Here is a 22,595-nt window from a genome sequence, read left to right as displayed (position 1 = left end):
AGCAAGGAGGATTTATCCAAATATGCCTTATTCACATATACGTAATGCGAGCGCTTCCTTTGCCAGCACGGAACTGGGTATTTATGGGAGATGATGCAGGTGATAAATTGTACATGAGTCAGAAGGTGGAAGCACGGGTGGTAGAAAACAAAATGAAAGGCTTGTAACTGGAGGAGGTCGGTGTACACATTCGTGATTTATACCTGCCCTTTCCCATGCAGTAGGAGCGTATCATACAGAAGTGACACGAGAATTAGTCTTCATTATGGGAGTGCCCTTGAGTTTCTCGTGAGGATGCCCACTAGCTCCCCCCAATCTCATGCCCTCTATACTTTTGGACTACAACTCCCATCATCCCTGACCACTGGCCGTGGAGCTTGGTGCTGATGGGAGTTGCGATTCTAAACACCTGGAGAGACCAGGTTGGGGAAAACTGCTCTAAAATGTCCCTTGCAGGATGGAGTATGGTATGCTAGCTTGCCTTCTATTTATGTGTGGGCATGCATGCGGTTAGGGACGTGGGTGGCGCTGTGGGTTAAACCACACAGCCTAGGACTTGCCAATCAGAAGGTCGGCGGTTCGAATCCCCGCGACGGGGTAGGCGCCCGTTGCTTGGTCCCTGCTCCTGCCAACCTAGCAGTTCGAAAGCACGTCAAAGTGCAAGTAGATAAATCGGTACCGCTCTGGCGGGAAGGTAAACGGCTTTTCTGTGCGCTGCTCTGGTTCGCCAGAAGCGGCTTAGTCATGCTGGTCACATGACCCGGAAGATGTACGCCGGCTTCCTCAGCCAGTAAAGCGAGATGAGCGCCGCAACCCCAGAGTCGGTCATGACTGGACCTAATGGTCAGGGGTCCCCTTTACCTTTATGCATGTGGTTTCCAGAAGGCCGCCTGCCCAGGCATTGACCATACCCATAAGAATATAGGAAGCTGCCTTATATTGAGGTAGATCATTCATCTATCCAGCTCAGGACAGTCTACATGGAGTGGCATGAGCTCTTCAGAATTTCAGGCAGTGTTCTCTCCTGGCCCTACCTGAGGGTGCTGGGAATTGAACCTGGAATCATCTGGATGCAAATCAGATGCTCTACCACTGAGCTACAGCCCCTCCTATTTTCATTATACAGTGGTACCTTGGTTCTCAAACTTAATCCGTTCCGGAAGTCCATTCCAAAACCAAAGCGTTCCAAAACCAAGGCACGCTTTCCCATAGAAAGTAATGCAAAACAGATGAATCCGTTCCAGACTTTTAAAAACAACCCCTGAAACAGCAGTTTAACATGACTTTTACTATCCAACGAGACCGCTGATCTATAAAATGAAAGAAATAAACAGTCACACAATCAATCAGTAGCTGAACTGGGTTCCACACAGTCACAAAAACAAAACAAAAAAGCTGCAAAAACATAAAATAAATAGCAAAAACAAACAGACCTCAGTGTAACACTCTAAACGAAAGTGTGGCAGTCAAATCAGAAGCGTAACACTCAAAACGGAACATGTTCAGCTTCCAAAAAAAGTTCGCTTACTTACGGGTTTGCAGTGTTTGGGTTCCAAGTTGTTTGAGTCCCAAGGTGTTTGAGAAACAAGGTACCACTGTATACAGTATATATATATATGGGGGGGGACGACTAATTTTTAAAATTGTAGCCAGAAAAGTGCTTTACTGCTATCAGTTACAAAAATTAACAGAGTTATAAAATGGTGCTCAGTGCAAAGAGTGTTAAGCTGTGACAGGTCACTCTCCATGTCCCTTCAAAGAGATGCAAAAAAAGTTCTAAAGACATAGCTGGACGATGGATTTTAAGAAAGTCGGCTTCAAAGACCCCAGATGAAAGCTGAGTTCCATGGGGAGAGATTCTGGAGCACAAAAGAGTTCAAAAGGGATTTCCTTTACGTTGAAATGAATGTAGGTTATGTAACAAGTTTCATAAATTACGTAACCCATGTTAAATAGTGGACAGAGAGATGAATAACATATTATTTGGTGGAAACCACACTGTGGCAGGATGGAAACAGTACTGAAGTCAGGGCCGTCTTTACCCAGGGGTGCAAGGGGTGCGGTGCACCCAGGCACCGATTTCTGGGGGGTGCCAAATGTATTATGAGGGGTGGCAAATGTATACCTACTGTATACTGGTCCCTGTGATGGCCTGGGAATCTGATTCAGAGGCTGACCCTGAAGAATCCCAGCCTGCACAGGAGTCCCTGCCTCCAGGGCCAGCTGAGCCAGGGCAGGGGCTTGAACTTGAAGGGCCCTGACCTGTGCCAGATCCTCAGGAGCAGACACCAGATGAATCCACTCTGGCTCCGGAGGTGATTGAGGACCCGTTGCCTGCAGGTGCTCCTCTCCCAGCCCTGTCAGGGGAAGGTGAGGTTGCCTCTGGGTCCGGTAACCCTCCAGCCTCTCCTGAGCTGCAGAGGCTCAGGGCAGAGAGGCGGAGGGAACTAAGTTCTCGGAGGAGGAGTGCTCGCCTTAAGGCCAGAAGAGGCGGGTCACCTGTGGGCCGGGACCGCCCTAGGCCCCAGAGGAGATAAAGGCCAGTCAGCCCAGTCCCAGGTTGCGGGAGCAACATCGCTGGAAACCTGTTCCTGCCGGCACCCTGACCTGCTCTTCTGGAGTTCCTGACCACGCCCGGCTCCTTGCCTTGGACCCCGCTTCGCCCTTGTCGGACAGCCTCCAGACCCTCCAGACCCAGGACCGCACTCAGACCAAGCCGCACGGTAACCCCCCCGGGACCAGCACAGTCCCTCTTGATCGGTGGCAGTGAAAAGCAATGGAGCCCCTCTCCTCTGTCGCTCTGTTACTCCATAGCATCAAATATTTCCGACAAGTCAGGAAATAAAAGCATTTATTTCCGCTGTGTTGTCGTTACAGGTGAGCGATTTTCCTCCCCACGAAAAGGTCAACAACCTTGAGTTCTCCCCCCCCCCCAAAATTGGGGGGTGGCTAAACTAAATTTGGGGGCACTGGGTGGATCTTTGCACCCCGGCAGCACATATGCTAAAGACGGCCCTGACTGAAGGTGATGAATACAGAGAGGAATATGGATTATTAAAACTATTGCAAATAATAACTCTAGTAATTTTCTGTTTTGGTTTGATTGTCATGTCCTCATCTGAAATGAGGACTGAAAGGGTTGTATGCCAATGCCTAACTATATCATCTGCTTTTCTTTTCTTTAAGTCATCGGCTTCTTTTTCCTTATAATGACGCCATGTTAATAAAATGTTATTGCAGGAGAATCTGAATGTCAGCAACATGGGGCATCAGGTGATCGTATTAGACTTTGCGGCCATCAGAGGATTGTGGGAGATTCGGGTTAAGAAGCACAAAGAACGGGAAAAAAAGGAGAAGCAACGAATAGCCCAAAGCGCATTAGAAAAGTAAGGAAATGTATCATTCTTTTTAATATTAATCTGATAAATTGCCTGAAAACTGAATTATAAATCAAGCTGTCGATGAATCATTGTCAACAATAGCCTGTCTGCATTATTTTATTAGATAATTTCCCTTTTCCTAGGGGGATGCACGCTAACATCCTGCATTCTTAAACACATTGCAGAAGTTAAATATCTCTTTGCGTTTATGATACCGGAGCCAAGCTATTTCAGACTATACCCTGAAATTACCTCCTGATTTCAGCACATTGCATTACATTTATTGGGATGGCTATAGCTGCATTAGGACCTGAGGAAAACTGTGCAAACTTAGTATAGCACTGAAAATAAAATAAAGCAAACTCCATGCCTTTATGGAAACTTTGAAAGAGACTTGATGAAACAGGCCAAGGATTCACCTGGTTGAGCGGTGAACAGCGGTGAGCCAGAAAGTTCCCCAAAGACCTTGACTTTTATTTGAATGGTTAACCACCTTGGACTTTTAAATGCAAAGCGGGGTGTATCTGAAACAAACAAACAAACAAACAAACAAACAAACAAACAAACAAACAAACAAACAAACCTCGCCAGCCCTCCCCTATTGTTTTCCCTCAACAGCTGCTCTTGAGAGGCATGAGTTCTGTGGGTGCATTTAAGGGAATTTTTGACTCTGGTCTTAATGGTCTTTGGGGGAAATCTGCCTCTTTATGTGAGTTATTTCATTTATTTTTAAAAAAAGCTAGTGAGCAATCCTGCTGCATTTGTGGGTCCAGCTGTTCATTTGTCTGAGGTGGGGCCAGAGGTGGAGCAAGGTGGGAGTGGTGGGTGCGGTCTGCTCCGGGTACAATCCCGGAGGGGGTTTTTTTGACATCGCCGTGCCGCCCCCAGATGCCGTGGACGATGCACCCCCTGGGACGTGCGCGGCGGCCCTCTGGGATGCTAGAGCACCTAGCTCCACCTCTGGGTGGGGTAGAGGTGGAGCTTTGTCCTAAAGTTGAAGCTTGACAGCATTGGTAACAGCCATTTCTAGACATTTCCTCCATGGCATCACATGGCAAGCAACTGTGGCATTCCCAAGCTTGTGGCTAATATGTCGACGGTGTGAAAAAGTACTCTCTTCTGTCTGTCCTAGCTACTGCCAACAAATTTCATCCAGTGACCCCAGGTTCTGGCATCCGGGGTGAATAGTATCACTTTCCCTAAAACGTGCATAATTCTATAAACCTCGAGCATGCCCTCCCTTAGTTGTCCTTTAAAAGAAAAATTAAAAGGTACTTACCCTTTTCTCGCTGAGGTGTTCCAGAATCTTTATCATGTTAGTTGCCCTTTCATGTATCTTGCGTTGTCATTCTTTGAAGACAGTAAGACAGGAAGATAAACATACGAAAATGTCCTTTTAAAATGTGCTGGGATGGGGCATTATTGGGTTGTTTTTCTTTTTATTGTGTATTTTGTGTATTTATATTGTGATTTTACGTTGTGAACTGCCCTGAGGCCTGCAGTTATAGGGCAGTATACAAATTTAATAAATAATAATATTAAATAGTAATATATCAGGTTGGACTGATTGCCCATCTACCACATTATTATTATTATTATTATTATTATTATTATTATTATTATACCAAATTGCCTAAGTTTTAATGTTTTACCTCAGAGTATGCTAAGAGGCCTTGGCTGTCATAACAAGCAAACATTTTCACATTTGACAGGAAATATCTTTAATACCAGAAATCTACAGAAATACTTTGTTAGCCGCCACAAATCTTCTACAGAACATAGATGTATCTGATGGCCACTCTTAAATTCTGTCCGAATTACCAGCGAGCTAGTTGCATTCACTTTCATATTACAGATGCAGAGCTTCATGTTTACTCAAACTGAACAGACTCAGGTTTTCATCAGCTATGCATGAGGAGGACACAGGCTTATATTAACATTTATTTCAATTTGCTGAAGAGTTTATGAGCCACCCAGTGGTATTTGGCATGCAAGAAGTCCAAGAGTTCCTCTGTACAATTCTCCTCTTTACGGGACTTGGATGACACTTGAGCACTTCACTCCTCTAAACCAGGGGTCAGCAAACTTTTTCAGCAGGGGGCCGGTCCACTGTCCCTCAGACCTTGTGGGGGGCCGGACTATATTTTGAAAAAAAGAAGAACGAATTCCTATGCCCCACAAATAACCCAGAGATGCATGTTAAATAAAAGCACACATTTCACTCATGTAAAAATACCAGGTAGGCCCCACAAATAACCCAGAGATGCATGTTAAATAAAAGGACACATTCTACTCATGTAAAAACACGCTGATTCCAGACCGTCCGCAGGCTGGATCCGGCCCCCGGGCCTTAGTTTGCCTACCCATGGTTCTCAAGCTTTCACACATTTCTCAGTCTGTTCACAATGCTCCCGGACAGTACTTAAAGGATCCACAAGCTCTTCTTCCTCACTTCGGCCTTCCAGCACCTTCTCATCCTGCCACCCCTATTTCTGCAAATTTCCCTCAAACCTCATGCAACTTCCCCCATCTAGCACAGTATGGTCTGCTCTGACTGGCAGCTGTTCTCCAGAGTCTTTCTCATTATTTGATCCTTTTTAAACTGGAGATGCTGGGACCCTTATCAAAGCAAAGCACATGCTCTTCGATTGATTTGTGGCCCGTCGCCTGAATTACGGTATGTCCAGAACTGTGCACAGTATTTCCCAGACATATCATAGGCTATGCGCATATTACCATTTACTCTGGCTCCAGTGTGCTCATGCCACTAGCATTTGAAGCTGTGTATACATGGTGTACATAATTTTTTTGAATTATGGTGCTGGAGGAGACTCTTGAGAGTCCCATGGACTGCAAGAAGATCAAACCTATTGATTCTTAAGGAAATCAGCCCTGAGTGCTCACTGGAAGGACAGATCGTGAAGCTGAGGCTCCAATACTTTGGCCACCTCATGAGAAGAGAAGACTCCCTGGAAAAGACCCTGATGTTGGGAAAGATGGAGGGCCCAAGGAGATGGACGACAGAGGACGAGATGGTTGGACAGTGTTCTTGAAGCTACCAGCATGAGTTTGACCAAACTGCGGGAGGCAGTTGAAGACAGGAGTGCCTGGCGTGCTCTGGTCCAGGGGGTCACGAAGAGTCGGGCACGACTAAACAACTAAACAACAACAATAACAACAACACATGGTGTTAGTCACAATCTACACCTGCTGCATTCCCTGGGTGAGGGTAAGGTCTTCGCTAAGCTGGACCTTGCCCAAGCCTATCAACAACTGCCAGTCGATGATGCCACTGCTGAAGCCCAGACGATCGTCACCCACCGGGGGGCTTTCCGTTGCCGCCGGTTGCAGTTCGGGGTGAGTGTGGCTCCTGGCATCTTCCAAAGCCTTATGGAGCGTCTCCTGCAAGGGCTTCCGGGCGTGGTACCATATTTTGATGACGTCTTGGTGTCTGCAGACTCACACCAGCAGCTGTTCGAGCGCCTCCGTGCCGTGCTGACCAGGTTCCAGGAGGCCGGGCTCAAGGTAAAGAGGGAGAAGTGCCAGATCGCCGTTCCACAGGTAGAGTTCCTGGGCTATCTTATCGATGCCTCCGGTCTTCATCCAACCACATCCAAGATCCGCGCTATCCAGCAGGCCCCCACCCCAAAGAACAAAACGGAGTTGCAGGCATTCCTGGGGCTGCTGAACTTTTATAACATGTTCCTGCCCCACAAAGCCACAGTGGCTGAGCCTCTTCACCGACTCCTTAGCACTAAGACGCCTTGGGCCTGGGGTCATCGGGAGACGGCGGCCTTCAACGCGGTCAAGGCTCTCCTTTCTTCAGACAGTGTGCTGGTACAGTACAGTGAATCCAGGCCGCTGGTCCTTGCCTGCGACGCCTCACCTTTTGGCATCGGTGCTGTCCTTAGTCACCGTTTTCCAGATGGAAGAGAAGCACCGCTCGCCTACTTTTCCAGGACACTATCTCCGACGGAACGGAATTACAGCCAGCTCGACAAGGAGGCATTGGCACTTGTGGCTGGAGTGAAGAGGTTCCATGAATACCTCTATGGCAGGACTTTTGACCTCATCACTGACCACAAGCCACTCCTGGGCCTCCTCGCCGGTGATCGTCCAACTCCACCGGTCCTCTCACCACGCATGCTGCGATGGACTGTTTTCCTGGCTGCCTACCACTACCGGCTCATCCATCGCCCGGGGAAATCGATGGGCCATGCCGACGCCCTCAGCCGTTGCCCTCTTCCAGCATTTGTGGAAGACCCGGCTCCAGCTTCATCGCTCCTTCTGATTGAGGATCTTCCGGCAGCGCCTGTATCGGCTGCCACTGTGGCCTCCGCATCTGCCCAGGATCGCACCATCAGCCGGGTGCTCAACTGGGTGTGGAGGGGGTGGCCACAAGGGCCTTTTGCATCGGAGTTCCAGCCCTTCGCAACCAGACAACATGAACTCTCAGCTCATCGTGGCTGCCTGCTGTGGGGAGACCGCGTCGTGATTCCCCAGGGACTCCGTCAGCGCATCCTGGAGGCTCTGCACGTTGGCCACCCGGGAATTGTCAAAATGAAGGCGTTGGCTCGGTGTTACGTCTGGTGGCCTAATATGGACGATGCCATCACTGCCTGGGTGTCCGCCTGTCAAGCGTGCCAGGAGTCGAGGCCTGCACCACCGGCAGCTAAGGGACACACCTGGGAGACGCCAAAGACACCCTGGTCGAGGGTGCACATCGATCTGGCTGGCCCCTTTCACGGCCGGACCTTTATGGTAGTGGTGGACGCCTATTCCAAATGGCTGGAGGTCGCCCTGATGCCCTCCACCACTACCGAAGCTGTCATCCGGGTGCTGCGAGGCCTGTTTGCAACGCATGGGTGTCCTGATGTCCTTGTCTCTGACAACGGACCGCAGTTCACGTCAGGCACGTTTGAGCGGTATCTTTTGGGACTGGGCATCCGCCATGCCCTAACGGCACCTTTTCATCCATCCAGCAACGGGCAAGCGGAAAGAATGGTGCGCTCGACAAAAGAGGCACTGGCGCGCCTGGACCGGGGAGACTGGCATGAGCGAGTCGCCGAATACTTGTTCGTGCAACACATCACCCCTCATGCGGCCACAGGGAGGAGTCCTGCTGAACTGCTTATGGGCCGCCGCCTCAGGTCACCGCTCGACCGGCTACACCCAGACTTTGCCGTGGCTGAACCCCCAGGCTGTGCCAACGCACCACGGTCATTTGTCCCAGGAAACCAGGTCTTTGCCCGGAACTATGTGGGGGACATCCCTTGGGTGCCAGCCACAGTAGTGGGAGTCACTGGACCTCGCTCGTACCAGGTGGCACTCGAAGACGGACGCTTGTGGCGACGGCACATAGACCAGCTTAGGCGCAGGGTTGGGGACTTGGACACTACCGAGGTGCCCCCAACTGCGCTTGCGGCTCCAGAAGAGACACGTACAGATGGCGAGGCCCCACCTACACCTCCCTCACAAACTGCCAGCGTGGAGCCGAACCAAGCCGTTTCAGAACAGACTCAGACCACTCCACTTGCGGAGGCTCCACCCACAGCAGCGGATCCAGGGGAGTTGGTTCCAACGCCACCTAGGGTCGCACCACAGCCTCTGCGAGAACTGTGTGGCCCTCCGGACTTGGCTACCAGTCCCCGGCGGTCTGGCAGAGTTTCCAAGCGCCCAACTTATTTAAAGGACTATGTTGTTGGACAGGTATCACTGTTGGTCTAAGTATGGGAAATGTAACCGATATGCTTTTGTGCTTAATTGAACCATTACGCGTAGTGCTGTATATAAGGAAACCATTACGATTGTAACTAACGCCTTATCTCGGTGGGGAGGGGTGTTATGTAGTGTAGTTTCACCCTGGGCCAACAGGGGGATACTGTATATAGTTTTCACTCAGGTCTGTAGATAGTTTTCACTCAGGTCCGCGCCAGTTATTTTAGGCGGGAACTCTGGGCTGTTGTGGTTACAATGTTGACAGCCGGCTGCCTATAAATACAGGCCGGCTGAGCTGTTCGCAGTTAGTTCTATTCCAGCTTACCATAATAAAGAGCTACTTGAAGAAATCGCTGTGCCGGCTGCTATGTCAACCCACCACCTAACATCTACTCCGTCATTTGCGAGAAACACTGCTGATTGATGCGTTTTCCCTCAAACCAGCTTCCATCCAATTTGAAAAAAATAAGCCACATTCACTTTGCAGCGAAGCTGAGGTGTTGCACACGCCCAGATGGCAGCTTGAGGAGTCTGCAGGCACGGGGAAACCAAACTGTTAATGTGCATTGGGGGAAGACAGCTCTGTCCCCTCTTTGATGTGTACAGCAACATGCAAATACAACGTGAGACACAAGGGAGATGAAACAACCTCGCTGCCTTTTGAACCAGTAATGTGTGCGTATCCATTGATTGGGAAGCCTGCACTTAAGCAGTGTAGTATGGTAAAAATCATTTGACAATGCTGCAGTGATGATATGCTTTTAGGCTTGACAAAGGCTGCAATTATGTTTAAAAATGCTCCATTTGAATTGAATGTGGCATATTTCATATCAACCCAAGAGAAAGAAAGAAAATCTTTGATAAATTGAGGGTTTGATGTGTCAGAGGTAACAGTGTATTTTGTCAAGTGAGTTAAATGATTGCTTTTCATTTGATTATATTGGCTAAAAGTGGCATGTAAAATCTTGTTATTGTGAGCTTTAAATAGAAGTTGTTGAAGTTACTTTGAGAGAGGCTAAAAGAGTCCAGCAGGTATTGTCAATGGAGCAGGGATTTGTTATGTTACAAAGGCTTTCATCAATGTGTTCTCCAATCACAAAACTGTTTTGAAGACACGCTGAAGAGGACTCTTCTGTTGACAGCTGGAGTCTCTCTTCTCCAAGGCAGTGCTATTTGGTGTTCAGTTCCCCTCACTCCGTAAGATCTTATGAGATTTCAGCAAGATCTCATGAGATCTTGCTGGAAATCAGTGCCAATGCCTGCACTGCTTCTCTGCTGGTGGCGGAGGTGCCTGGGTGGGCAGGGCTCCCATGGGGGCCTCCATCACAACACCTCATGGCAGAGCCAGGCCTGGTGAGCATAACCACAATGCCTTCTTGCCTGACTTTGCTACCATCCATCACACCTCTGTGGCCAGACCCTCCATACACTGGGGGATGAGTATTTGCAGGGGAAAAGCTGCTGTACTCATGGCAGCTCCCTGTGCAATTTAGAACCCTGGTTATGCTGAGTTCAGGCTTTTGTCTTCCAGTGCATGGAGGAAGCAGGGCCCGTGTCAGTAACGTGCCCCCCTCACACACCGGGAGAGTCAGCCTCGAAAATTGAGCTGAGTGAGGAAGAGGCTGACTCTGAAGATGAGAGCTGTCTGCCTGATTTTAGAGAGAACAGCCCAGGGCCCCTCCTTTCCAGGGAAGAAGCAGTTAGTCCCAAAGGGAGGAAGAGTTGGATGTTGGCCAAGGCGTTGCCAGGCAACCAGCAGATAAGATGGTGCCGGAGGCTGAGTCTTCTGAGGAATAGGTAGCTCAGCCCTGCAGTCCTAAAACTAGGAGATTAGGGAGGCTCCGAGAGCAATGGAAGGGAAGGAGACGAAAGGCGTTCTTCCTGCTGGGGGAGGAATGATGAGTCAAACTGAGCAACTAGATTAATGAGAGCAGGCAGATTGTCATGCGCTGAATGTGTTTTTCTTTTAAATAAACTTGTATAAAACTGACGGAGGATTTTTGCTGCTTTATCAGGCTGCTCGCCTGCCAGAGATCATTATAGCCAGCCACACAATCCCACTCTCCATCATACAGTGGGGGAATCGCCAGAATAAAGAGGGGAATTGGGTGTACTGTAGAACTGATGGGCTTGGAGGGAAGATACACCTGCCATTGTTGTTAGCATCCATCAGTCTTGAAAGACAATGGAGTGCGCCTCTGGGGGCGAAGTCAAACAACTGGAGAATCACAGTACCTATTGTGGATGCAGAGATCAGTAACTCGTAACTGCTGCCTCCCGCATTGTTTTTGCTGCATTAGCAGACCAAAGTGACCTCTCTGAAGGTCCTGGGCTGCCCAGATGACAAGACCTTTTGTTGCTTTCAGACTGCAAGTGATATGTAACTGACTGCAACCCCAGCAATTCCACTGTTTCCTTTACACTGAAATGAATAGGGTGGAATGACATAAAGGGAACACAATTTACAAATGACATTAACTTATGTAATTTTGCCATAGTGGTCAGTGAAGACCAACTGCAGTGGAATGGAAACAGTGCAGGTAGAATAGAGTTATTATTATTTGCCTCTTATATCCTTAACAGTGATAGCAAATTTTGCATTTTGATTTTTCAGAGAACAGATTTGTCTCTGCAGTGGTGGCTGTTAAGCTTTATTTGTCTGTCACAGTTTATTGCTGGTTAGGGGCTATTTTCTCATGGTGGGCAGGTAATGTTGCTTCCCTCTGAGTCCTGCCATTTCAGTCATGATGTGGATTGAACTGTGGTAGTAAAGCATTCAATGTACAAAATGCTAAACATTGGAGATGACATTTAAAGCTTTTATGGCCAATTACTATACACTATTAGAAACTCCTAATAATTTTCTGCGGGGAAAACAGAAATTATGAAAAGCAATATTACTAAGATATCATTAGCACATGGCCATAAGGTGAAATGTACCACTTAGGTTTCTAAGAGGAAAATGGCAATTGACCCAAACTTGCACTTTCCCCTAGGCCCACCAAGTGTGTGTGTGGAAAACTTTATGTATGGCATCAGAAATGGGCAGGATACGAAGCGGTTGCTTTATGGATGTAGGCTGTTACAGAGATTGAGCCAGAGAAGGATATGGGACTTGCACCATAGCCACCACTTATCTGCAGTTGCCATGCCAAGTTCATAATAAAAAGGTAAAGGGACCCCTGACCATTAGGTCCAGTCGTGACTGACTCTGGGGTTGCGGTGCTCATCTCGCTTTATTGGCCGAGGAGCCGGCGTACAGCTTCCGGGTCATGTGGCCAGCATGACTAAGCCGCTTCTGGCGAACCAGAGCAGCACACGGAAATGCTGTTTACCTTCCCACCGGAGCGGTACCTATTTATCTACTTGCACTTTGATGTGCTTTCGAACTGTTAGGTTGGCAGGAGCAGGGACCAAGCAACGGGAGCTCACTCCGTCACGGGGATTCGAACCGCTGACCTTCTGATCGGCAAGCCCTAGGCTCTGTGGTTTAACCCACAGCGCCACCCGTGTCCCATAAGTTCATAATAGTTGGTTACATAAACGCAGCGGAGGAATGTTTCGCACATCAATCAAAGTTAGCAGTTGTGGTTACACATAAGGAGCCCCCTTTAAAAAGCTATAATCCTACCAATCAGCTATTGTCCATACACCCACAGAGAAGACACACTGGGTAAAAAGTTGTATTTATTAATATACCGTAATAAGGAGAGGAACTACAAGCCAATTTAACCAAATTCATAAAGTCTGAGCAGGTGATGATTTTAGTAACTGGCGCTCCTGGATGTGTGAGGAAAAACGAGACCCGTAACACATGTGTGCGTAATTGGCGAAAGAATCAACTGAACATTTGGACTCAAAAGATGGGGCTTAAGACACTCTCTAGCGGGGAACAGCCCCCAGCAGAGTTTACAACAGCCACAGTTAAGCAGTAGTACAGCGTGGGAATATAGGTTGTTAGACTCCTTTTCATATGCTGTTTAGTCCGCTTAAAGTGCTTGCCCCTCTCTCAACTCATCTGGCAATTAACAACAACAACAACAACAACAACAACAACAACTTTTTTATTTGTATCCCGCCCTCCCCAGCTGAGGCCGGGCTCAGAGTGGCTTACATCATAAAAACAACACAATATGCATACAAACAGACATCAATTAATTAAAATGCATCTTAAAATTGATTCAGATAAGTTAAAATCTGGGCAGGTAGCAATTATCCAGTTGGAGTTGAGGGTGGTTAATACTTGCCAGGACCAACTGTTTCCACTGATCAATGAACAGACCACACCGTTGAGTAAGTTTAAACAGACCACAAAAAAAGCTTTACTTACAAAATCCAAATGTCTGATTCATGTGTTATTCCATGCAGCATCTACTCAGGTAGAATACTTTTCGGTATAATATACAGAAAGACAGTTCCAAACATGCATCTGAGACATGTCGTTCCTTGTTAGTTACATGTTGTGAAGAGAGAGTGAGGAAAGGAAGAGAAGCAGCTTCACTATGACCGGAGTCTAGGAACACAACTCTGTGGCCTTAACCCCTTCATGCATTAACTAGCACTCATGCATAGTTACGTTTGACTGCAATTTCTCACAAATCTAATTCATCCAGCAGTGTGGAGTAGGCAACAAAGGCCTCCAAGGCCAATCAAAGAATCTTGGCCCCGAAAAAGTATCCTATTTAGCCCCAACAGACCAGCAACTAGTAGAAAACCAAAGTGCATCAAAGGATGCCCAAACTTGGGTAGGTTTTAAACAAAGCCCAACTTGAAGAAAGCAAAGCACAGTAATAAAGGGTTGAGGACTCAACTGTGAAAATTCTAGCGCTGCTTTTACAAAAAGGTTTAAAAACCTAAATGGCACAAATTCAAAGAAAGGAAGACAAGATAAGCTGTTCTAGATTTTCAACAAACTCAAGAACAGGGCTGAGATGCTCTCATGGTCTAGATGTTACTGCTGATGTTAAAGACTGATCAAACCTTTTTTGTAAATTCAGTATTAGAAACTCTACATTTGAGTCCTCAATCCTTTATTACTGCACTTTGCTTTACCTAGGTTGAGCTAAGATTAGAATACTTCAGAATTTGGGGGGGGGGGGTTTCTACCCTTTTTTGAATTTTGGTCATTTAAAGTTTATGATTTTTTTATTCTTTTCTGAGGAAACTGAATAGTTCAGTGAAACGAGGTTTGTAGCCGGCATCCCGTTAAGGCTTTGTTCTATTTTAGGTTTTTCAAATTTTTTCCTTAAGCTTTCTGATTTTTTTATTATTTAGTTTATTTCCACAAGATAATATTTCTAGTTGATTACTTCTGGTTTCAGGGATTTTCACAGTATTTCATTTGTTTTGTGCAATTTCTAAGTTCTGTGACTGTCTTTTTTCTATTGCAAACTTGGGTAGGGGCAGGCTTATAAGGCATATCCGGCACCGTGGTGCAAAGCTCCCTCTGGCGTGCCCCCCAATTTCCCAGAGTTTTTTAGGGAGGATGGCGCTGCCGGTGGGGCTGGAGGAGGCGAGCAGTGGCTGGAGGGCGGCTCCTCCGGTGGGGAAGAGGCGGAGGCTGGACGCGGTGTCTCCCAGCCCAGCTGGCTGCTTCGTGCCACGGTGGCCACGGCAGACGGAGGCTCCGGGAGCGGCGCTGCTTAGGCATGGCATGGCGGAGGCGGGCGAGGGCGGTGAGCTGATGCCGGGAGGTGTTGCGTCCAGCCTCTGCCTCTTCCCTGGCGCCGTCCAGAACTTGGCGCCCTGCGCCACTAGCCTCTATCGGTAAGAGGTCCTCTCCTGGCCAGTGGCCATCACATGACCCCCCTTCCCCTCCCTCCCTTTGGGAGCAAACTCCTGAGTCATCTTTGCAGAGGAGGAGGAGGGGGAAGAAACACCCCTCTACTGTGCAAGCAGGAGGGATATTGACAGGGAAGACAGAAAGAAAAAAAAACCCTTTTTCCATCAGCCAAGTAGATGCCACATGAGGTTTTCTGTTGTTTTTAAAAATAGATTATTGTTTTTAAAATCCAAAACACTGGCTGTTGGATTAGGGAGGCGAACTGACTGTGCACACTCTTTCATTTCAAATAGTTAGGGTTAATATATACAGCAGCCTGATTCCAGCATCCTCTTGGGATTAGAACAGCCGCATGGTTTCTCTTACCTTCCCAGTAAACCCAGCACTTTTCTGTGTTAGCAAAGCATTCACGAAGAGACAGCAGCACTTCCATTTTACAGGCTAACTTAGAGTAGAGCAATGAACTCTGGCTTAGACATAATGAGCTTCTACACATTCGTTTGGTCATACCTATGGCATACAAATTTCTGATCCATCTCTAGAGTTAATCAAACAACATCAAAATTCGTATCACAGTTTTTGGCTTTCCCCGCTTGTCCAAGGTTTAGAAGTACATGTTGAACGAAACGGCTGGCAATTGATTTGGTTGCTACTTTTCCGGGCCAGGAAGGCTACATAGATTCATCGAATCAGTAATGATGCTCAAGTGATTAGAGTTATCTGATCTTGAAGTGCATAACACATTTATTCAGAACAAATTAGCTATCTGCCTTTTGGAACAATCAGAAGCCTCCATATTTTGTCTCTCCTGGCACTGCCTACAATTCCACTACCAGTAATGCAATTCCACTACCAGTAATTCCCCATATCATGCATAAGATGATAGTCTTGTCCCAGAGGGACAACTATGCTACTGTTTGCACCCCCTTTTAAATACAGTGGTACCTCGGGTTACAGACACTTCAGGTTACAGACGCTTCAGGTTACAGACTCCGCTAACCCAGAACAGTACCTTGGGTTAAGAACTTTGCTTCAGGATGAGAACATAAATCACACGGCGGCAGCGGAAGGCCCCATTAATTAAAGTGTTACCTCAGGTTAAGAACGGTTTCAGGTTAAGAATGGACCTCCAGAATGAATTAAGTTCTTAACCCGAGGTAGCACTATGGAGCTAGATGAATGCTCAAGCCTCACTGCTCTTTGAACTTAGGAGCAAAACTAGATGGGCACCTCCCCTATTTTTGGTGGCACAGAATGTCAACACAAAGGCACAAATACCCTTTTTAGAATCAGGGCCGTCTTAAGCATATCCGGCGCCATGGTGCAAAGATCCCTCTGGCGCCCCACCGCCCGTTTCCCAGAGTTGTTTACCTTTTCCCAAGCCTCTGCGGGGATCGCTCTCCTCCAGTGGAGGCTTGGTAAGGAAGCTGCATGCCCACGAGCCATATGGGTTGACAGGATGCAGCTGGCGGGTGTGCAGGGAAAGGGGAGGCCGCCGGCGCCGGAAAAGCCGTGCAGCTCCCCCACTTCCTGGGGCGCCCCTGGGAGGCTGGCACCCTGGCACAACGCGCCAGTAAGCGCAATGGGAAAGACGGCTCTGTTTAGAATTCACAAAATGGTGTGTGTGTGTGTGTGTGTGTGAGAGAGAGAGAGAGAGAGAGAGAGAGTTAGTAGCTGTGTCTCTTACTGCTAGTGATGCCATCTATATTATTTAACAGATGCACATGACAGAAATGGGCAAAAAAGGGAATATTTTTTTCCCAGCGGCAAAATATTCTAGTCTGAATTCTGGGAAGTTGCTTGACCCGGGGCTTCTGTGTAAGAAATCAATACAAGCTCTCCTTTCTTACTCATTTTCTTACATTTATTCTGATATTTCTTTTATTATAAATAAATAATCTGGAATTTTGCTTAGCTGACTTCAGTGAGTTATAGTAACCATCAGTGGTGGGCAGTGAACACAAGGTTCACCTGGTATATGTAGCTTTTGGAAGCAGTCTTATCTCTTCCAGGTTTGCTCTATGTCTTTCCAGTTAGATTAGTTATTCAGAGGAAGTGGTTGTGCATTTAATTTATGGAAAAACGGAGGCAATTCTTCCTACTGCATGACTGTTTTAAAGTACAGATAGGGCGAACCTACAGAATCAATGGCTAGCTGCAATCAGCCCTTGGGAACTTTCTTTCCTATTAGAGCAGCTAACTTTAAAGGAAAGTGCTGGTGCTGTGATGTTTTTTATTGTAACCTTCTATATGTGATCTTTCATATGTAATTAAAAAAGAAAGAAAGGAGGCAACAGAGCTACTTGGGAAATTGCAGACTGCCTAATCCCTCTGAAACCCCCTTTTAACAGAACAATTCAATTTGGCAATGTGAAAGACTTCTCAATCACCATGATTATTCAGAGTAGGAGCAAAGCCAATGCTCAGCTGTACCGTTTGACGTCAGTGTAGCTATGCTTATTTAGAGACATTGAATATCATGTTTCGACAAAAAGCGTTGCTAAGACTGCAAAGAGGAATAGACGGTTTCCAACTCTCTCTCTTCTTTGATCATAGAGACAGTTTTCACCTGTGTACATTCAAATAGTGGTGTGATAATGTGATGCTACATGGTGGTATAAGAGGACTGAGGGCCATGATATTCATAGAATTAAGTTGGAAGGGATCCCAATGTTAGGTTACCAGACGTCCCCATTTCCCAGGGACAGTCCCCGGATTTACAAATCAGTCCCCATACAAAATCCATTGAAGTTGAAAAGTGTCCCTGGATTCATTGAAAAAAATCTGGTAATCTTATCCCAATGTCCATCTAGTTCCGTCACAGCTAAAGAAATCACAGCTAAAGAATCGCCAGACAGATGGCCACCCAACCTTTGTGCGGATGTTGGGGGTCACTGGGGCAGACCTCGGATCCTTCCGCAATTTGTGTGGATGCCCCATGTGGTTATATGTGACGGCTGCATTACAGAATTGCTGTGGGCCCAAAAGTGTTCTCAGGGTCTGAGCTGGCCTCACTGACTGAGGCTGGGAAATGGACCCTTCTAGGTAGGAAGAGCTATAAAAAGCTTCCTCTTTGAACAGTGCTCTTTCAGACTTGGTTTGTTCCTAATCTCTAGCAGTTTCCAAGTGCTGTAAAGGTGTGACCTCTGCAAAATCAGGGTCACATTGTGTGGAGCACCTATTGCATGACAAGGCCCCGTGCCCCGTAGTTCCCTTATATAATGAAGACACAAGGACACAGATAGTTTAGGTCATGGGTAGGCAAACTAAGGCCCGGGGGCTGGATCTGGCCCAATCACCTCCTAAATCCGGCCCGCGGACGGTCCAGGAATCAGCATGTTTTTACAGGAGTAGAATGTGTACTTTTCTTTAAAATGCATCTCTGGGTTATTTGTGGGGCATAGGAATTTGTTCATTATTTTTTACCCAAAATATAGTCCGGCCCTTCACACGGTCTGAGGGACAGTGGACCATCCCCCTGCTGAAAAAGTTTTCTGACCCCTGGTTTAGGTTAATGGGCAAAAATAGGTCACAACTTTATTAGTTACAGATGTGAGCGGTTTGGCTTAGGTACTGGGTGAAACCAGACTATATCCTGACTCCTGCCCATCTGCAGGAAGTCTCCTAAGGGTAAACCATAGGGGGAGCCCTATGATATACATCAGGCTTCCTCAACCTCAGCCCTCCAGATGTTTTGAGACTCCCATCATCCCTGACCACTGGTCCTGCTAGCTAGGGATCATGGGAGTTGTAGGCTAAAAACATCTGGAGGGGCGAGGTTGAGGAAGCCTGATATACATCAAATCAGGGCACCCCCAGGGACCCCAATGGGGTTGTGGCATGGCCCTAGCCCATGCCCAGGCTTCGGACAGAATACACACACACACACACACACGGATCCCTTTAATGGGATACCCTTATTGAGGAGGGGCAGGCAGAGGCAACAACCTCCCCTCCCATCACAAAGGCTTAAAGGTAAAGGTAAAGGTACCCCTGACCATTAGGTCCAGTCGTGACCGACTCTGGGGTTGTGGCGCTCATCTCGCTTTACTGGCCGAGGGAGCCGGCGTACAGCTTCCGGGTCATGTGGCCAGCATGACTAAGCCGCTTCTGGCGAACCAGAGCAGCGCACGGAAATGCCGTTTACCTTCCCGCTGGAGTGGTACCTATTTATCTACTTGTACTTTGATGTGCTTTTGAACTGCTAGATTGGCAGGAGCAGGGACCGAGCAACAGGAGCTCACCCCGTCGCGGGGATTCAAACCGCCGACCTTCTGATCGGCAAGCCCTAGGCTCTGTGGTTTAACCCACAGTGCCACCCTTGTCCCATGTCACAAAGGCTTACCCAATGCCTAACCTTACAAGTCCAGATATTATACCACTTGTGTGAGATTTGCAGTATTCTACATTCTCAGCCAGTTGTAGACAGTAAAGGCCTGCTCTGAAGACTTCAGCCAACTTTTGAACTGGACGAATGGCCCTGTGCCAGAAAGCACTGCAGCATAAAATTTGCTTACTTTGGTCTTTTCCTTGGATGTTGAGGATGGCAGAGTGAAAATGGTCCACGATTAAAGAAGGTGCTATTGATGAAGGCCATTTGCAACTTGCTGAATTCTTGCAATAAATTGAATACATAGCAGCACCCACTAAACAAGCTGCCAAAAACAAAAGTAAAGAGAACTGCAAAAAAACAGGCATAAGTAATAGGGAATATAGCTTAGGAAAAGCCAGCTATGTTATGATAGTGTAGCAACATTTGTGACTGACAATTGTACGGACATTACTGGCTATAATTCAGCTCAATTAACATTGAAGGGGAATTTTCTCTGGCAAAAATAGGTAGGTTATACCTGTTTTTAGCATTACTGACATTGGCTTTTCACATACCATCTTTGAATATTAGTGAATAAATGCCAGCAAAAATGGCATTCAGCAATAGTTATCTTGACCTACTACCCTCCAACATGGGTGACTTGCAATTCCACTGATCTGGTAACACAAAGTTCTTCAAAACACTGCGGTCACATGCCTGTAAAAGGTAAAGGTAAAGGGACCCCTGACCATTAGGTCCAGTCGTGGCGAACTCTGGGGTTGCGGCGCTCATCTTGCTTTATTGGCCAAGGGAGCCAGTGTACAGCTTCCAGGTCATGTGGACAGCATGACTAAGCCGCTTCTGGCGAACCAGAGCAGCGCACGGAAACGCCGTTTACCTTCCCCGCCGGAGCAGTACCTATTTATCTACTTGCACTTTGATGTGCTTTCAAACTGCTAGGTTGGCAGGATCACATGCCTGTGTTGTTGTTGTTTAGTCGTGTCCAACTCTTCGTGACCCCCTGGACCAGAGCACGGCAGGCACTCCTGTCTTCCACTGCCTCCCGCAGTTTGGTCAAACTCATGCTGGTAGCTTCGAGGACACTATCCAACCATCTCGTCCTCTGTCGTCCCCTTCTCCTTGTGCCCTCAATCTTTCCCAGCATCAGGGTCTTTTCTAAAAAAAATGTTTCTAAAAAAAATGTTTAGGGGTACTCTCATTTTCCTACTCCTATTGAAATACTGCCCCTCAATGAGGCCAAACTTAGATTCACAAAATGTTTAGGGGTATGCGTACCCCTGCGTCCCCACAGAAAAAAGCACTGTATAGATGGATAGAGAAGTTGCAGAGGAACAGGAAAAAAGCCTAGCCCAGTGTTTCCATTTCCCAATATAGTAAGATACAACAGGCACTGGCAGAGATCCCAGTGGGGTTCCATTGCGGCTGCCCCCCCCGCCCATGCTGGGTGCCCTGCCCCCACAGGCGGAGCGCCCCACCCCCAGGACGCACGCCAGCCCTGCCCCTGCCTGCTCTCTGCCCCCTGTGCTGGAGCATGAAGCTCTGCCACTGACAGATGTCTTCTGGATGTTTTCTGAGCTTTAGAAACAGGGTACAGTGGTACCTCAGGTTACAGATGCTTCAGGTTACAGACTCCGCTGACCCAGAAATAGTACCTTGGGTTAAGAACTTTACCTCAGGATGAGAACAGAAATCGTGCGGTGGCAGCGGGAGGCCCCATTAGCTAAAGTGGTACCTCAGGTTAAGAACAGTTTCAGGTTAAGAACGGAAATTTCCCATGGAAATTAATAGGAACAGTTAAGCATGCAGATAAAAACGTATTCGTCTAGCGCAGGCTTCCGTTGAGCATGTATTGTTGCCTGCCAAGTGCTTCACCCTCTCGTTTCTGCAGCCTGAGACAGAAATTCGACATCTTGGGAAGGTGTGCAAAAATGCAGTGCACTCCACATGGTAATTGCAAATTGTGTGGGCTTGGTCTACATCAGAAATAAAACAGAACATCTAACTTACCCACATTGTGTAAACCCTTGATGACTGAATGATTTGCATGCCTTTGCCGATAATCTGGTAACTATTACAAGAGTTGAGTGGTAACTATTACAAGAGTTGAGTGCTGCCCTTGGATTTCATGTCCTTCAACATTTCACACATGGAAATAAGAGCATTTCTGAGTACTGGCAAGACCCTCATTCCATACCATGAGTTGCTCCCTGAGGCTCTCCCTCCCACCATATACTTTGCTGAAAGCTTTTCTCTCCATGCAGTACATTATATTCATTAGGGATGAGCGCTGGCCGTACAATTCACCTTATATCTGTAGCACTGAAGCCCAATTTGTCTTGGATCCACTCTGCGTATTTCCGATTTGTCTTGTTATGTGAGTCTCAGTTTGACTTGTTAAATCTGAAGCTCTGTTTTGCCTCCGCTGCTTAACTATTACAGGGAATTTGGGGCAAATGCATGTGGCCCGCTGCTCTTAAAATGTCCTGCTCACGGCCAGAAACACAGGCGAGACTTAGCTATATACAGGATCCCACTGAACTCACTGACTCCAACATCCCCCCCCCCAAAATAATCATATTGTATCTTGGGAAGATAAGGACCCCTGACCATTAGGTCCAGTCGTGGCCGACTCTGGGGTTGCGGTGCTCATCTTGCTTTATTGGCCAAGGGAGCCAGCGTACAGCTTCCAGGTCATGTGGCCAGCATGACTAAGCCACTTCTGGCAAACCAGAGCAGCTCACAGAAACGCCATTTACCTTCCCGCTGGAATGGTACCTATTTATCTACTTGCACTTCTGTGCTTTCGAACTGCTAGGTTGGCAGGAGCAGGGACCGAGCAATGGGAGCTCACCCCGTCGCGGGGATTCGAACCGCCGACCTTCTGATCAGCAAGTCCTAGGCTCTGTGGTTTAACCCACAGTGCCACCCGTGTCCCTAACTTGGGAAGATATTTCCCTGCAATTAAAACCTAGATCTTTCCACCAAAATGCCCCACCTCTCCAGCCCTTTCCTCGCTTGTGCTTAGGATGTTTCTTGCAACAGCTTGGCTTCATTTCAAAGAAGGGAAATGCAGTGGTCTTGAATCTTTCTTTTGAGCACCCAGATCCACAGAACCTGTAGGAACCTGCTCATCAGTTGCAATAATTTTTGGAGGCCATTCTCTGTCTTCCACCACCAACAGAGATGTGATGGGCAGAAATGCAGGACAGGGCTTTATAGGAACAACACCTTGACTGTGTAATTTCTTCCCAAGGTTAGCACAACCCATTCTCAGATATCTTTTAGGTGGGCAGTTAAGACATTTTTATTCTGCCAGACTACTTGCGCTGCATTTTAACCTTGTGAGCTATAGATTTGTTTTGCTTGATTTTAATTGTACTGA

The 22,595-nt window shown here is 47.4% G+C and overlaps 1 protein-coding gene and 1 pseudogene across 4 annotated transcripts in view; one reads left to right on the top strand and one right to left on the bottom strand.

The window, feature by feature from the left end:
* LRRC2 (leucine rich repeat containing 2) overlaps nucleotides 1–22,595 on the top strand; it is a gene marked incomplete at its 5' end in the record, with an annotated part of 83,375 nt that overhangs the window by 7,930 nt on the left and 52,850 nt on the right. For 2 of the 3 annotated variants that reach the window (XM_080972998.1, XM_080972997.1), the window contains one exon: nucleotides 3,241–3,386. In XM_080972998.1, the coding sequence (XP_080829124.1) occupies nucleotides 3,262–3,386 (125 nt within the window). Of the gene's footprint in view, nucleotides 1–3,228; nucleotides 3,387–22,595 lie in introns of those variants that run through there. The other variant, XM_080972996.1, reaches the window with a different exon arrangement.
* Nucleotides 5,214–21,226, bottom strand: LOC308457894 (cytochrome b-c1 complex subunit 6, mitochondrial pseudogene; annotated as a pseudogene). Its single transcript has 3 exons — nucleotides 21,221–21,226; nucleotides 5,755–5,866; nucleotides 5,214–5,427 (listed from the first exon to the last, which is right to left on the bottom strand). The product of its transcript is annotated as a cytochrome b-c1 complex subunit 6, mitochondrial pseudogene (transcript).

This window comes from Podarcis pityusensis, assembly GCF_964106645.2.
Source record: "Podarcis pityusensis genome assembly, chromosome: 11".
NCBI lineage: Eukaryota > Metazoa > Chordata > Lepidosauria > Squamata > Lacertidae > Podarcis > Podarcis pityusensis.
Note: the sequence above shows the minus strand (reverse complement) of the source record. Positions and strands in the feature narration are given on the sequence as shown.